Source organism: Nilaparvata lugens, chromosome 2, assembly GCF_014356525.2.
Source record: "Nilaparvata lugens isolate BPH chromosome 2, ASM1435652v1, whole genome shotgun sequence".
Lineage (NCBI taxonomy): Eukaryota > Metazoa > Arthropoda > Insecta > Hemiptera > Delphacidae > Nilaparvata > Nilaparvata lugens.
Genome location: NC_052505.1, coordinates 34,796,819 through 34,811,631, shown reverse-complemented (window position 1 = coordinate 34,811,631; position 14,813 = coordinate 34,796,819). Strand labels below are relative to the sequence as shown.

General features: G+C 35.4%; 1 protein-coding gene across 2 annotated transcripts in view; it reads left to right on the top strand.

The window, feature by feature from the left end:
- The window catches only part of LOC111060973 (structural maintenance of chromosomes protein 4), a 73,054-nt gene extending 58,455 nt beyond the window's left edge, over window positions 1-14,599 (top strand). For both annotated transcript variants that reach the window (XM_039421089.1, XM_039421088.1), the window contains exons 20-23: window positions 358-590; window positions 2,166-2,349; window positions 4,079-4,477; window positions 14,015-14,599. In XM_039421089.1, coding sequence (XP_039277023.1) covers window positions 358-590; window positions 2,166-2,349; window positions 4,079-4,477; window positions 14,015-14,302 — 1,104 coding nt within the window. In that variant the 3' untranslated portion in view covers window positions 14,303-14,599. The remainder of the gene's footprint in view (window positions 1-357; window positions 591-2,165; window positions 2,350-4,078; window positions 4,478-14,014) is intronic.
- Window positions 14,600-14,813: the final 214 nt, after the last annotated feature.

The window sequence follows — 14,813 nt, the reverse complement described above, 5'->3', positions numbered from 1 at the left end:
GAGTTTGTAAGGGTTATGATTGTGGAATTCCAATGCTTCAGTTTCCTTTCTGACTTATTCACATTTTTTCCAAACTAATTCAAATTTGTATAGTTCCCGAATTTTCTCCACTTCAATATTTCTTCTTCTTTCTTTCTGTCTTTCTTTCACTTCTTTCTTTTCCTTCCAAATCTTTCTTCTACTTCCTTCCTATTTTCTTTCTTGCGACCATCCTCTTCTCCTCCTCCAGTACTAGTATTGGCGTTTTAACGCCTATAATTTTGAAAATAAATAGAAATATGTTTGACTTGTTTGATGATTCGAGAATATATTATTAACTTGTTTGATGAATCGAGAATATATGATTGATGATTCTAGGTGGAAGTGCACGAGGCCCGCTCGCGGGAGCTGGACGAGGTGACAGCGAGGCGCAACGAGTGTCGTCAGTGGCACGATAACGCACGCAAGGCGAGGCTGCGCGAGTTCATGGCCGGCTTCGTCATCATCAGCAACAAACTCAAGGAGATGTACCAGATGATCACGCTGGGCGGCGATGCCGAATTGGAGCTGCTCGACTCGCTCGATCCGTTTACTGAGGGCATTGTTTTCAGGTCAAATTTTATGTTTAAAAAGCTCTTTAATTTAACTTCTAAATCATCTTTAATTCCTCTATCTCTGATTTCTCTATAGGTCTAGTGCGTCAAGTGACTATAGTCATAGATAAAATAGCATCAGAAGATATCACATGGTAAAGGGCGTTCATGTTCCAAATTTCACTGTTAAATTGAGCCAATAGCTCTAGGATACTCCAGCAGACGCTGATTATTGCATAGCCTACAAACATTGTTTGTATATGATTCATAAAACTAGTATTTGTTGAAATATAAATATGTAAAACAATGCAATAAAAGGGTTATTTATTTTATTTATTCATGTGACGTTGGTAGTCTCTCATACACTGGCGTTTTTATACTCTCACCAGGCCAAATAGTAATAATAGTAGTCGACAGTTAGTAAACGGCTTGAGTTAACAAAAAAATAAATAAATAAATAAAATATGCTTGAAATTTGATCATTAACGACCTATCACATGGGATATCTACTCCTGCTATTTTTTCTCTATGCTATAGGTAAAATAATAGTTGAAAAAATATAATTATCCATTTAGAGAAACTAATATGCATATATCATAGGAGAAAGAATTGACTCATCAAATTCAATAGTTCAAACATTTCCTCTGTGATAGCGTAAACATTTGTCGAGGATAGATAAATGCCTTCATTTTACATTGTGAACGACGAAGTTCGGGAGAAAACACCCTCTTCCACTTCACCTACACGAATAATAATGGCGTTCTTATACTCTCACCCGGCCAAATAGTAGTCGACAGGACAGTAAACGGCTTGAGTTAACAAAAATCGGCTTGAAATTTGAACATTAACGACCTTTCGGCCGTTTTCGGCCATTAACGACCGATGGGATATCTAATAATAATAATAATGTACTAATACTAATGATAATAATAATATGAGAAAAGATAGGAATTTTAGAAATCGTGAATATACTGTATGTTTGATGTCTCTAATACTTCTCATCCAGAACTACTGTCGTGTAACAAGAGAGTATTATACAGATGTGTACTATAATAATACATAAAAATGACTAATAAGGATTTTATATATTATCTCTATGTTGTATATATGATATTTTATGTTTTCAAAAACGTATCGCTTGTTAGTTGTTAGCATACTCCTTAATACACAAACTTTTGTTGTAAATAGAAGAGGATAACTACAAAAACGCAATATATTAGCAATCTTATTATGGTTATGACTACAGGAGCTCTAGGCTTTTGCGTGGGTAATGATGAAAAATTAGTGTATCTTTAGAAGTTCAGATGTTCTGCTCTGAGAACAATTGATATTGAGAATTTTGAATGAATGTAAGAGTTGCGGAGAATCGACATCAATGAGGGAGCATGTCCAAAGAATGACAGCTCAGAGAATTTCAAAACAATCTATTTCAAGTAGCACATAATAACCATACAAGATCTTCATTTGTCATTGAAAAAATTGAAAAGTTTACAAAAAATGCAAATTTTTAAAAATCATCCAAATCATCTTATTATAAGGACATTTTCATCTTACAAGGCATCTTGAATAATTGAAAATTTAATCAATTTGCAGTGTTCGGCCGCCGAAGAAATCTTGGAAACATATATCAAATCTATCAGGTGGTGAGAAGACACTCTCGTCTCTGGCTCTTGTATTCGCGCTGCACTATTACAAGCCAACTCCGCTCTACGTTATGGACGAAATTGATGCTGCTTTGGACTTTAAAAATGTTTCCATTGTTGGGCATTATGTCAAGGTGAGCTATAGTAGTGTGATTCACGTTTTAATGACAGTAACGCATACTTGTCACTTTTCAGTATCTAACAGCTTTCTGGTTGGACTGTTCTTCAGCATCAGTCAACTTGATCTATTATTAAATTATGATACTTGTTGATAATAATCAATTATCTATCTAATAGATTACATTCAAATTATATTTATTTGTTATCTTCAGTGAAAAGTACAGCTTTCTCCTCCTGAGGGGGAAACGTTCCTTCCCCCGAGGAAGAAAAAACTTCTCACTTGTGATGTACAAAAAATTTTTCCTCCACCTTTTTTTATTAACATTGAAAATAGAATTTCTGAACTCAGGTGACATAACCTAAAACGTTGACATTAGCTGAACTGGGAGCTGGTACTGCCGGCTTAAAAGTTGTGAGCTTGAAACAGAACTGGCAGATTGCATTTCAAGGTGTAAATTAGCAATTTTATTAGATGATGAAAAATATTCGTAGGCTGGTATTTTGAATAGCATAACATATTCTACTCTAGAATATGGTACGCCATAGCGGAGTAGGTCAATTTCCACACAGAATCTATTTCCATTGTAATATTTAAAAATATATATGTTTCCCATGTTATTTTAATGGAGTTACTTTCATTCCCTTGGGAGAAAAAACCACATTTAGTCCCTAGGGCAAAAAGTTATGCTCTACTATTATGTTTCGAATAGTAAAGTAAGTGATTTAGATACGAACAAAAAATACTTATCTTTATGATAAAATTATCAATTTTGATAACGGTCATTGAATATTCTAGTAATCTATACACAATGTATAGACAATAAAACTACTACTATAATGTATAGACAATAATAGATACAGTACAGACAATAAAACAATATGATATGATAAAACTAAAAAATATACTTTGTACGTATATATGTTTATATGTACATATTTGTGTGGCATCAATATGTAGCTAAGATTTCATGTAGTTGAGACTCAAATTAAAAAATAATGTAATTATTTAAAACACCAACATTTTTATGTGATTCCTAAAATATTGAATTTATGAATTTCGAAGTCTTTAATTTTTCTTCTAGATTGATCACCAATCGGGATCAGCCATTTTGGATCAGAAAAGCGTAGTAAGCTATAACTACTAGCATTGTGCTGATCCCGGTTTAATATTTAGCTTTTTTGGTGATACCCCAACATTGTCAGTGTTTCTAATGTCATTTCAATGTTTTAACTTCTTCCTAGACCTTTGTATCTCTTTACCAGATCGTCAAATTGTCATCTGGTTATATTATGTGTCCTACTCAAACTACAATACTTATTAATCAACATGCATTCATTCTTGGTACGGTAATAATAATAATGTAAACTTATTTGGCATTCTAATAATAATATTGTATTCATTCTATTGGAATTTTCTAAATTAAAAAGATAATTTAAATTCTGTTGTGTCTCACTATACCGACCCATCATCAATAAAATTATTGTAGACTAGCAGGTAACCCGTGCTCCGTATTAAAAACTTGACATAGGTACTGAAATCTTGAAGAATTTAAAATAGGCCTGTAACTATCCTCGGTAAATTAAGAATCCATATATGCAAGATTCCAAGTTAATCAGTCCAGTAGTTCAAACGTGATGATGCGTCATTCGTGAATTTCCTATCCCGTACGTGTATAAGCCAATTCTTTTATTTGTTATATTATAGATGTGTTGATACGAATAATACCAATTGAATTGTTACAGGAGCGAACAAAAAATGCGCAATTCATAATAATCTCGCTGCGAGCGAACATGTTTGAGCTGGCTGATCGACTGGTCGGAATCTACAAGACAGACAACTGCACTTCGTCGGTGACCATCAACCCGGGCATATACTGTCAGCCACCCTACGCGACCGACAAACCAGATGACGACGACAGACCCGACAGGAGAAAGCCTCTCGATTTCGATAAGAAAAAGGTGGCTATTGATATGAAAAAGTCCAGCGATCCCGACAAACAAAAGCCTGATCAACAAAAACCTGATCAACAAAAGCCGGGCCAACAAAAGCCTCCTTGCTCTGGTGATCCACAGCCTTCTTGTTCTAGTGAGCCAAAGCCCGGCTGCTCTGGTCGACAAGCTGGCAAGCAAAAAACTGCATCTGTGAGTATCAATATTTTTTGAGCTATTGTTTTTCTTCTTTCTTCAGCCATCATAATGCTACAGCATATAGTTTGTTTAGGGAGCCGAGAGACGATGTAAACATTGTTATATGAGAGCGGATTTTGGGACAGCAGGAACAATTTACAGTACAGAGTAGGGAATAGGTCATATTAAACTGAACAATCACAATAGGTGAAAGCATTAGGCCGGTTACAGAGCTCGACCGACCGTCAGTGCGTATGCACCATGCTCACCATACGCATCCATACATCAGTTTTTCTCACTCACAAAATGGACGCCTTTACAGATTGTTTAATTGCAGCTTATTATCTTCGTAAACGAAAGATTAAAATACGTAGATATCAAGTTCACCCGATGGTCGCCCAAAGAGCATTACAAAGGGAATTTAGTACCATTATATACATCATTGCTTGGGGATGAAGATACATTTTTTAACTACCTCAGAATGTCGTCCATCAGAAATTTTGATGAGTTATTTCGAGTTTGTATCACCGTTGGGAATACTTGCAGTCACTTTGAGTTACGAATAAAATAAATGTAGATAATATTTTATATATATATATATATATATATATTATATATTATTATTTATTATTATATATAATATATATATATATATTATTTTTCCAATAAAAAATTAAGACATGATTGAAGAAATGTATAGAAAATCTCTGAATTCAAATATGACTGTTAATTGAATTCATTCAATATGCTATTCAATTCAATATCAGCTGATTGTCGGGCAGAGGTGTCAGCACATTGGTTATGTTGCGATCGGGCTACTGATCATTACAGCTCTGAAAGCTTCTATTTGGTTCAATAGCGCGTCAGTCAACCGATGGAACGGATGCGCACGAGCTCGACCGATGGTCTTCTTACGCAGTGTATGGTACTGACCGTGCGCATGCGTGCCGTCAGTCCTGCTCTGTACGGATACATGGAATATCTATGGAAAAGACAAGCGCGACTGACGTACGCACCGACGGTCGGTCGAGCTCTGTAACCGGCCTTAGTGTGAATGAAAGCATTGTAAACTGTATTTTTCCAGTAAGGCAATAATCAGCATCTGATATGAGTCATCAATGTGAAGCTATGTACAAACTTAGACGTCACGAACACACCACGTTTGCTATTCATGTCATGAGCTGTTCATAAACAGATGCTATGCTTACTATTATATTGTGTAAACAGAGTGTTTCCAAACTCCCTACCAATATTCTAGGGTATTGTTCCTGTGTAAGAAACATATATCTAAATATCATTTTAAACTGTCCGAAAGTCTTACTCACACAGCCACCATTTTGGTTTTCACTTAGGACAATTTGTTTTCTCAATAATGGCTGAACATATATATGGAAATGAAACTTTGCACAATCATTCACAGGGCCGCCCCAGGGGTGGGAAGACCGGGCGGCCGCCCAGGGCGGCAGATTTTGAGGAATGGAAAATTTAAAAATACAAATAAATAATAAATTCATAATATTGAAATGAATAGTAAAATTATATAGGAAGCTTTTCTAAACTCTAGCTAATGAAGACATATCTAAGATCAACAATGTCCCAGGAACGTCTGAGTCTGAGTGGTCTAGGGAACATAAAATAGCTCAGTCCCTAGATCTTGAAGAATTGATGAAGAAATTTTTCCATGCAAAGGTCAGACGAGTTCTACTTAATAATCAGGTGTGTTAAATAAACTTGTGTTGTAGAAATTGTAGTTTTAATTACTTAGCAAGAAAAGTAGGCGTAATGCTCTCTTAAGCTGCGTTTACACCAAAGTTATTAACAAAATGTATATTTCTCCGTTCTTATAGATTCTATTAGATGAAACGGAACTTGACAAACACATATATGTTCATCATGTGTATGATAAATTATGTTCAATCTAAATAGAATCTATAAGGATGGAAAAATAAACATTTTGATGATAATAATAATAATAATATCGAGTGACCTGGCTGGCTCAGGTCTGGTGTCAGAGTTTTCAGGTCGCAGCTGATCAATTTCAGGGCCTCTGACATGACCTAACGACTGCTTTTTTAGGCAGCCGGGACCGACGGCTTAACGTGTCCATCCGAAACACGGGAGTGGCCCGAGATAAATATCTTGCCCGGGCCGGGATTTGAACCCGGGCCTCTGAATCATAAAGCCAGCATCTGATCCACTCGACTACGGCCACTCCTATTTTGATGATAACTTTGGTGTAAACGCAGCTTTACAGTCTCTTGATTCAAAAATACCATCTTAATGATGTTCTCTTATTGTGTACCGAACATGAAAATAGTTTAATCAGATATTTTGTGTTACTGTTACCCAATATTTATATTTTTTTAAATGTCAATATTGTTGAATGTAACTTTAACAGGTGATAACCTTCGGGTAAATTTTTAAGTCTACTTATAAATAATATTTCTGAAACCGGAAAAATAAAATAATTCTAAAATGTGCAATTTACACTTGGGGCCCTAGTACTTAATTAGCCTATTTAAGAGTTTACTGAGAAACTGTGGTGCGAATGGCGCGATTGTATCATAGCGGAGGCATAATAGTTAGGCGATTGCTCAAGGAAGGGGTGGAATCCGGGAGTAAACAATTAGACGGGATACCTGCTGGAGGGAGGGCGGTGGTTGCCGATCTCGCCCAGGGCGGCAAAGTCCCTAGGGCCGTGTCTGATCATTCATGACAACAAGAAAGAGCTACAAAAATATTATTACGATTTTTCAAATTCATAAAAAAGTGGCGGCCGTTTAATTGTCCTATTACAATTGTTACCAATATTGATGAACTGTGGCAAGTAATTTTATTTTTTCGAATAACCAAAAAAAAACGATTTTATGAAACATTATATGAATGATTTTTTAGTAAATTTAATTACAAATAGATTGACACCTTAGGCCGGGTTTCACCAGAAACTTGTCGTTAGAGGAAGCGTAATCTCCAATTAGACCTTAACTGACGAAATCGGGTTTCACCACACGCCGTTAGAGCTAATGAGCCGTTATAGAGTTAACCGGCCAAATTTGGTCAGTCAACATATGTAATCTGTCGTTAAGAAAAAAATGGCGGCGTTCTGTTTACTGTCAAAAGTAGTTTGCTCAGGTTATGTTTAATGATTACGAATATTTTATATTAGATTAATTCGTTGTTCCAATATGGAAAGGCCAAAAATAATGCTAGAAGAAGAGCATAATTGAATTGTAAAGATTGAATTGGCATTTTGAGAGTGACATACAGTGATTATGATTATGTTTTTCGCCGACCTAGATGGATAAGAAAAAGCAGCTTCTCTTTGTCTCAGATACAGAGTAACGGCCAGCAACGGTCACAGTTATCACATAGTTATTCAAAAGTATTCTTTGAGTATCTATAGTGAGGTCCACGTTATATCGGCAGGGTGTAATTTGCAATGGTGTTGCTATCCTTGTGTATCATTCAACAAAGCAGATGGCGCTATCTCTTTCACACATTGCAAGGTTGCCACATCGTTTATCAACAATGTAGAAATTCAACTAATTGACAAAATAGGGTTAAGGGTTAGGTTTTATTTAGGTTATATTTAATAATGTTTCATAAGGTTAGGTTAGGTTTTTGCTTTGAAATTGCAATATGCTAGAAGGGGCTAGGGTCCAGGTAGAGTTATGTTTTTGTTGTTTCAAAGGTGAATGGATAGGTTAGGGGATTAGGAGTTTGCTTTGAAATCCAAAGTATTGAATGTGATGTGGTTAGGAGTTAGGTTTTATTTAGGTTATATTTAATAATGTTTCATGAGGCTAGGTTAGGTTTTTGCTTTAAAATTGCAATATGCTAGAAGGGGCTAGGGTGTAGGTAGAGTTATGTTTTTTGTTGTTTCAAAGGTGAAAGGATAGGTTAGGAGGTTAGGATTTTGCTTTGAAATTGCAATATGCTGGAAGGGATTATGGGTTTTTACCAAGATTTATGTTTATTAAGGTTTTATTAAGGTTTTAAATAGAAAAGAGGAGGTTAGGGGGTTAGGTTTTTGCTTTGAAATGACAATATGCTGACTTAGTTGTAGTGTTTTTTAACATTAGTTAAATAAAAACTGCATCTGTGAGTATCAATATTTTTTGAGCTATTGTTTTTCTTCTTTCTTCAGCCATCATAATGCTACAGCATATAGTTTGTTTAGGGAGCCGAGAGGCGATGTAAACATTCTTATATGAGAGCGGATTTTGGGACAGCAGGAACAATTTACAGTACAGAGTAGGGAATAGGTCATATTAAACTGAACAATCACAGTAGGTGAAAGCATTAGGCCGGTTACAGAGCTCGACCGACCGTCAGTGCGTATGCACCATGCTGACCATACGCATCCATACATCAGTTTTCCTGACTCACAAAATGGACGCCTTTACAGATTGTTTAATTGCAGCTTATTATCTTCGTAAACGAAAGATTAAAATACGTAGATATCAAGTTCACCCGATGGTCGCCCAAAGAGCATTACAAAGGGAATTTAGTACCATTATATACATCATTGCTTGGGGATGAAGATACATTTTTTAACTACCTCAGAATGTCCATCAGAAATTTTGATGAGTTATTTCGAGCTTGTATCACCGTTGGGAATACTTGCAGTCACTTTGAGCTACGAATAAAATAAATGTAGATAATATTTTATATATATATATATATATATATATATATATATATATATATTATTTTTCCAATAAAAAATTAAGAAATGATTGAAGAAATGTATAGAAAATCTCTGAATTCAAATATGACTGTTAATTGAATTCATTCAATATGCTATTCAATTCAATATCAGCTGATTGTCGGGCAGAGGTGTCAGCACATTGGTTATGTTGCGATCGGGCTACTGATCATTACAGCTCTGAAAGCTTCTATTTGGTTCAATAGCGCGTCAGTCAACCGATGGAACGGATGCGCACGAGCTCGACCGATGGTCTTCTTACGCAGTGTATGGTACTGACCGTGCGCATGCGTGCCGTCAGTCCTGCTCTGTACGGATACATGGAATATCTATGGAAAAGACAAGCGCGACTGACGTACGCACCGACGGTCGGTCGAGCTCTGTAACCGGCCTTAGTGTGAATGAAAGCATTGTAAACTGTATTTTTCCAGTAAGGCAATAATCAGCATCTGATATGAGTCATCAATGTGAAGCTATGTACAAACTTAGACGTCACGAACACACCACGTTTGCTATTCATGTCATGAGCTGTTCATAAACAGATGCTATGCTTACTATTATATTGTGTAAACAGAGTGTTTCCAAACTCCCTACCAATATTCTAGGGTATTGTTCCTGTGTAAGAAACATATATCTAAATATCATTTTAAACTGTCCGAAAGTCTTACTCACACAGCTACCATTTTGGTTTTCACTTAGGACAATTTGTTTTCTCAATAATGGCTGAACATATATATGGAAATGAAACTTTGCACAATCATTCACAGGGCCGCCCCAGGGGTGGGAAGACCGGGCGGCCGCCCAGGGCGGCAGATTTTGAGGAATGGAAAATTTAAAAATACAAATAAATAATAAATTCATAATATTGAAATGAATAGTAAAATTATATAGGAAGCTTTTCTAAACTCTAGCTAATGAAGACATATCTAAGATCAACAATGTCCCAGGAACGTCTGAGTCTGAGTGGTCTAGGGAACATAAAATAGCTCAGTCCCTAGATCTTGAAGAATTGATGAAGAAATTTTTCCATGCAAAGGTCAGACGAGTTCTACTTAATTAATCAGGTGTGTTAAATAAACTTGTGTTGTAGAAATTGTAGTTTTAATTACTTAGCAAGAAAAGTAGGCGTAATGCTCTCTTAAGCTGCGTTTACACCAAAGTTATTAACAAAATGTATATTTCTCCGTTCTTATAGATTCTATTAGATGAAACGGAACTTGACAAACACATATATGTTCATCATGTGTATGATAAATTATGTTCAATCTAAATAGAATCTATAAGGATGGAAAAATAAACATTTTGATGATAATAATAATAATAATATCGAGTGACCTGGCTGGCTCAGGTCTGGTGTCAGAGTTTTCAGGTCGCAGCTGATCAATTTCAGGGCCTCTGACATGACCTAACGACTGCTTTTTTAGGCAGCCGGGACCGACGGCTTAACGTGTCCATCCGAAACACGGGAGTGGCCCGAGATAAATATCTTGCCCGGGCCGGGATTTGAACCCGGGCCTCTGAATCATAAAGCCAGCATCTGATCCACTCCACTACGGCCACTCCTATTTTGATGATAACTTTGGTGTAAACGCAGCTTTACAGTCTCTTGATTCAAAAATATCATCTTAATGATGTTCTCTTATTGTGTACCGAACATGAAAATAGTTTAATCAGATATTTTGTGTTACTGTTACCCAATATTTATATTTTTTTAAATGTCAATATTGTTGAATGTAACTTTAACAGGTGATAACCTTCGGGTAAATTTTTAAGTCTACTTATAAATAATATTTCTGAAACCGGAAAAATAAAATAATTTTATAATGTGCAATTTACACTTGGGGCCCTAGTACTTAATTAGCCTATTTAAGAGTTTACTGAGAAACTGTGGTGCGAATGGCGCGATTGTATCATAGCGGAGGCATAATAGTTAGGCGATTGCTCAAGGAAGGGGTGGAATCCGGGAGTAAACAATTAGACGGGATACCTGCTGGAGGGAGGGCGGCGGTTGCCGATCTCGCCCAGGGCGGCAAAGTCCCTAGGGCCGTGCCTGATCATTCATGACAACAAGAAAGAGCTACAAAAATATTATTACGATTTTTCAAATTCATAAAAAAGTGGCGGCCGTTTAATTGTCCTATTACAATTGTTACCAATATTGATGAACTGTGGCAAGTAATTTTATTTCTCGAATAACCAAAAAAAAAAAAAACGATTTTATGAAACATTACAAGAATGATTTTTTAGTAAATTTAATTACAAATAGATTGACACCTTAGGCCGGGTTTCACCAGAAACTTGTCGTTAGAAGAAGCGTAATCTCCAATTAGACCTTAACTGACGAAATCGGGTTTCACCACACGCCGTTAGAGCTAATGAGCCGTTATAGAGTTAACCGGCCAAATTTGGTCAGTCAACATATGTAATCTGTCGTTAAGAAAAAAATGGCGGCGTTCTGTTTACTGTCGAAAGTAGTTTGCTCAGGTTATGTTTAATGATTACGAATATTTTATATTAGATTAATTTGTTGTTCCAATATGAAAAGGCCAAATAATGCTAGAAGAAGAGCATAATTGAATTGTAAAGATTGAATTGGCATTTGAGAGTGACATACAGTGATTATGATTATGTTTTTCGCCGACCTAGATGGATAAGAAAAAGCAGCTTCTCTTTGTCTCAGATACAGAGTAACGGCCAGCAACGGTCACAGTTATCACATAGTTATTCAAAAGTATTCTTTGAGTATCTATAGTGAGGTCCACGTTATATCGGCAGGGTGTAATTTGCAATGGTGTTGCTATCCTTGTGTATCATTCAACAAAGCAGATGGCGCTATCTCTTTCACGCATTGCAAGGTTGCCACATATTTTATCAACAATGTAGAAATTCAACCAATTGACAAAATAGGGTTAAGGGTTAGGTTTTATTTAGGTTATATTTAATAATGTTCCATAAGGATAGGTTAGGTTTTTGCTTTGAAATTGCAATATGCTAGAAGGGGCTAGGGTCCAGGTAGAGTTATGTTTTTGTTGTTTCAAAGGTGAAAGGATAGGTTCGGGGATTAGGAGTTTGCTTTGAAATCCAAAGTATTGAATGTGAAGGGGTTAGGTTTTTTAAAGTTATATTTAATAATGTTTCATGAGGCTAGGTTAGGTTTTTGCTTTAAAATTGCAATATGCTAGAAGGGGCTAGGGTGTAGGTAGAGTTATGTTTTTTTGTTGTTTCAAAGGTGAAAGTATAGGTTAGGAGGTTAGGATTTTGCTTTGAAATTGCAATATGCTGGAAAGGATTATGGGTTTTTACCAAGATTTATGTTTATTAAGGTTTTAAATAGAAAAGAGGAGGTTAGGGGGTCAGGTTTTTGCTTTGAAATGACAATATGCTGACTTAGTTGTAGTGTTTTTTAACATTAGTTAAATAACAACCATTATATTCTATTAATTATATTATTGAAAAGTACTCTTCCTTTTATTAAATGAAATTATGTTAATATGTTGAATATTATATCGAATTTAATAATAAATCATCATTAGATAATAATATCATCTTCAAAATGGAATGACGGCTCTATAGTGATGTCCACGTTATAATGACAGTGGATAAAGATAAGAGAATAGCGATGCCGATTCTCTGTATTAATTATATTTCTACACTGTAAAAAACATACTTGGCATCGTTGTGGACCTAGAAAAGGATAGTACCACCGGCTTTGTGGAATGATAGACAAGGATAGCAAAACCAAAGTTGATCAAATACTGTCATTAATAACACACCATAATCACTGTCACCATAATCACAAAGAACGTTACATTCAAAGAACTGACTGAATGGAACGGGAAAAAACCGTTACTAACGCATGCGCGATACGGTGCTGTCTGAGACCGAGAGTGGTTTGTTAAGAAAAGGGGTGTTGACTTTGATAATTTGGACGAAATCGACTTATTTTTCAATGAGATTGAAAAGATGCGGTCTTCCACTGTTCATGAATGTTGGGTCCCATGAATGAAGGGTCCCTTCTTATTTTGATAGCTTTAGGCAACACAACATTAACAGAATGGCTAGAAGACATCCTGTGAAATTTGAAATTTTACTTATTTAAAGAAAAAAACAATCTATAGAACAATTATTAAAACACTACAACCTAAATTGAATTAAATAAATCATACAACTAAAAAAACTGCACTATAATTATTATTTACTAAAATTTGTAGGCTAATATCCACTCAATTAGGTAAACAGAACTTTTGTTTGTTTTTTGAATCCAGTTGGATTTTCTAGGTTAGGTTTTACATGCTAACAATGTGAAAGAAGTGTCATGGCGGCGCACTGCCACCCTGATCCACTCTAATCTGTCGTTTCGTAATGTAACATCAGTTTTCGTTGGTGAAATCAAATTTCTTAATCTTTCGTTGAAGTCATCAGTTAGTGTTAATTGAAGATTACTAAGCGAAGCGTTAACGAATTTGGTGAAACTCGCCCTAAGTCATTAAGATTGTCTACTACACCTTAGTTATCGTCAACTACGATACTACTCCAAAATCAACTGTGTTCTGTGTCATAGCTATTTAAACAAGATTTTTGTAAAAAAATTAAGGGTAGGTTTCTCCAAAACAGGTAAAAAACCTTGGAATGTAACCGCTTTTTTCCAGGATCATTAGTTATTTTTCCAGTTTGAAATGTTTGTAAATGTACTTAATATTATTTGTCAATATTGAAGAGCTGAATTCTTTTGTTATATATTTTGCGAAAAATGAAGTATTTTATATTCATTCTTATGAATATACAAATCACATGTACATATTTTTGAGCTTGAGCAAATATTATTGTTGAAATGTTTGTTGCAGTCTATTGAACAGATGCAAAGCTCAGATGAAGATGAGGATTGTGTTACCGGCAAAAGCGCAAATGTAGAGGCATCGCCGGTTGCTGAGCCAAGTCAAAGTCCTCAACCCACAACCAGCCTCGAGTCAAGCTTGAGCTCCGACATCAGCTCTGACATCAGTCCCACTGCTAGCTCTACTAGCAAAACCACCAGAAGAAAATCATCTAGAAAGGCTTCGGAAGAAACCAATGAAGTGGATGAGGAATTTGGAGAACTTCCAAAGAAAATGAAAAAGCGAAGTAGAAACTAAGTCTAACCATTTTTTATGTTGAATCTGAACTTGTAATTGTATTATTGTAAATTTGATTTTGTGCAGCAGTCATGCGGCCTTTTGATAAAAAAATCGCTTTAAATTATAACCAGTTCTTCAGAAGAAACTAGTTGGATGGATTTGAGAACTTTGTGAACTTCCCAAGAAAATAAAAAAACTTGATAGAAACTAGTTAATTTTTTCAATTCATTTTTCATGTTGAAACAAAACTTGTAATATAAATTGTGATTTCCTATTCGTACAGCAGTCATGTGACTTATCAATAAAAGCTTTTTTCAAAAACTGTATTTTATTCTTTGTTATTTTTTAAACTTATAGTTTTTAGGGGGTGTAGCTGTAATTTTTTAGAACAAGCCACTTTTACTTTATGATTTTGTGATTCTTAGAATTATTGTTAAATACTTTTCCTTTGAAATGAAATGTTCACTAAGTCAGCTTTGCAATGAATTTTAGCTCTGCTGGCCAAAAACATAAAAAATGTATTCGTTTT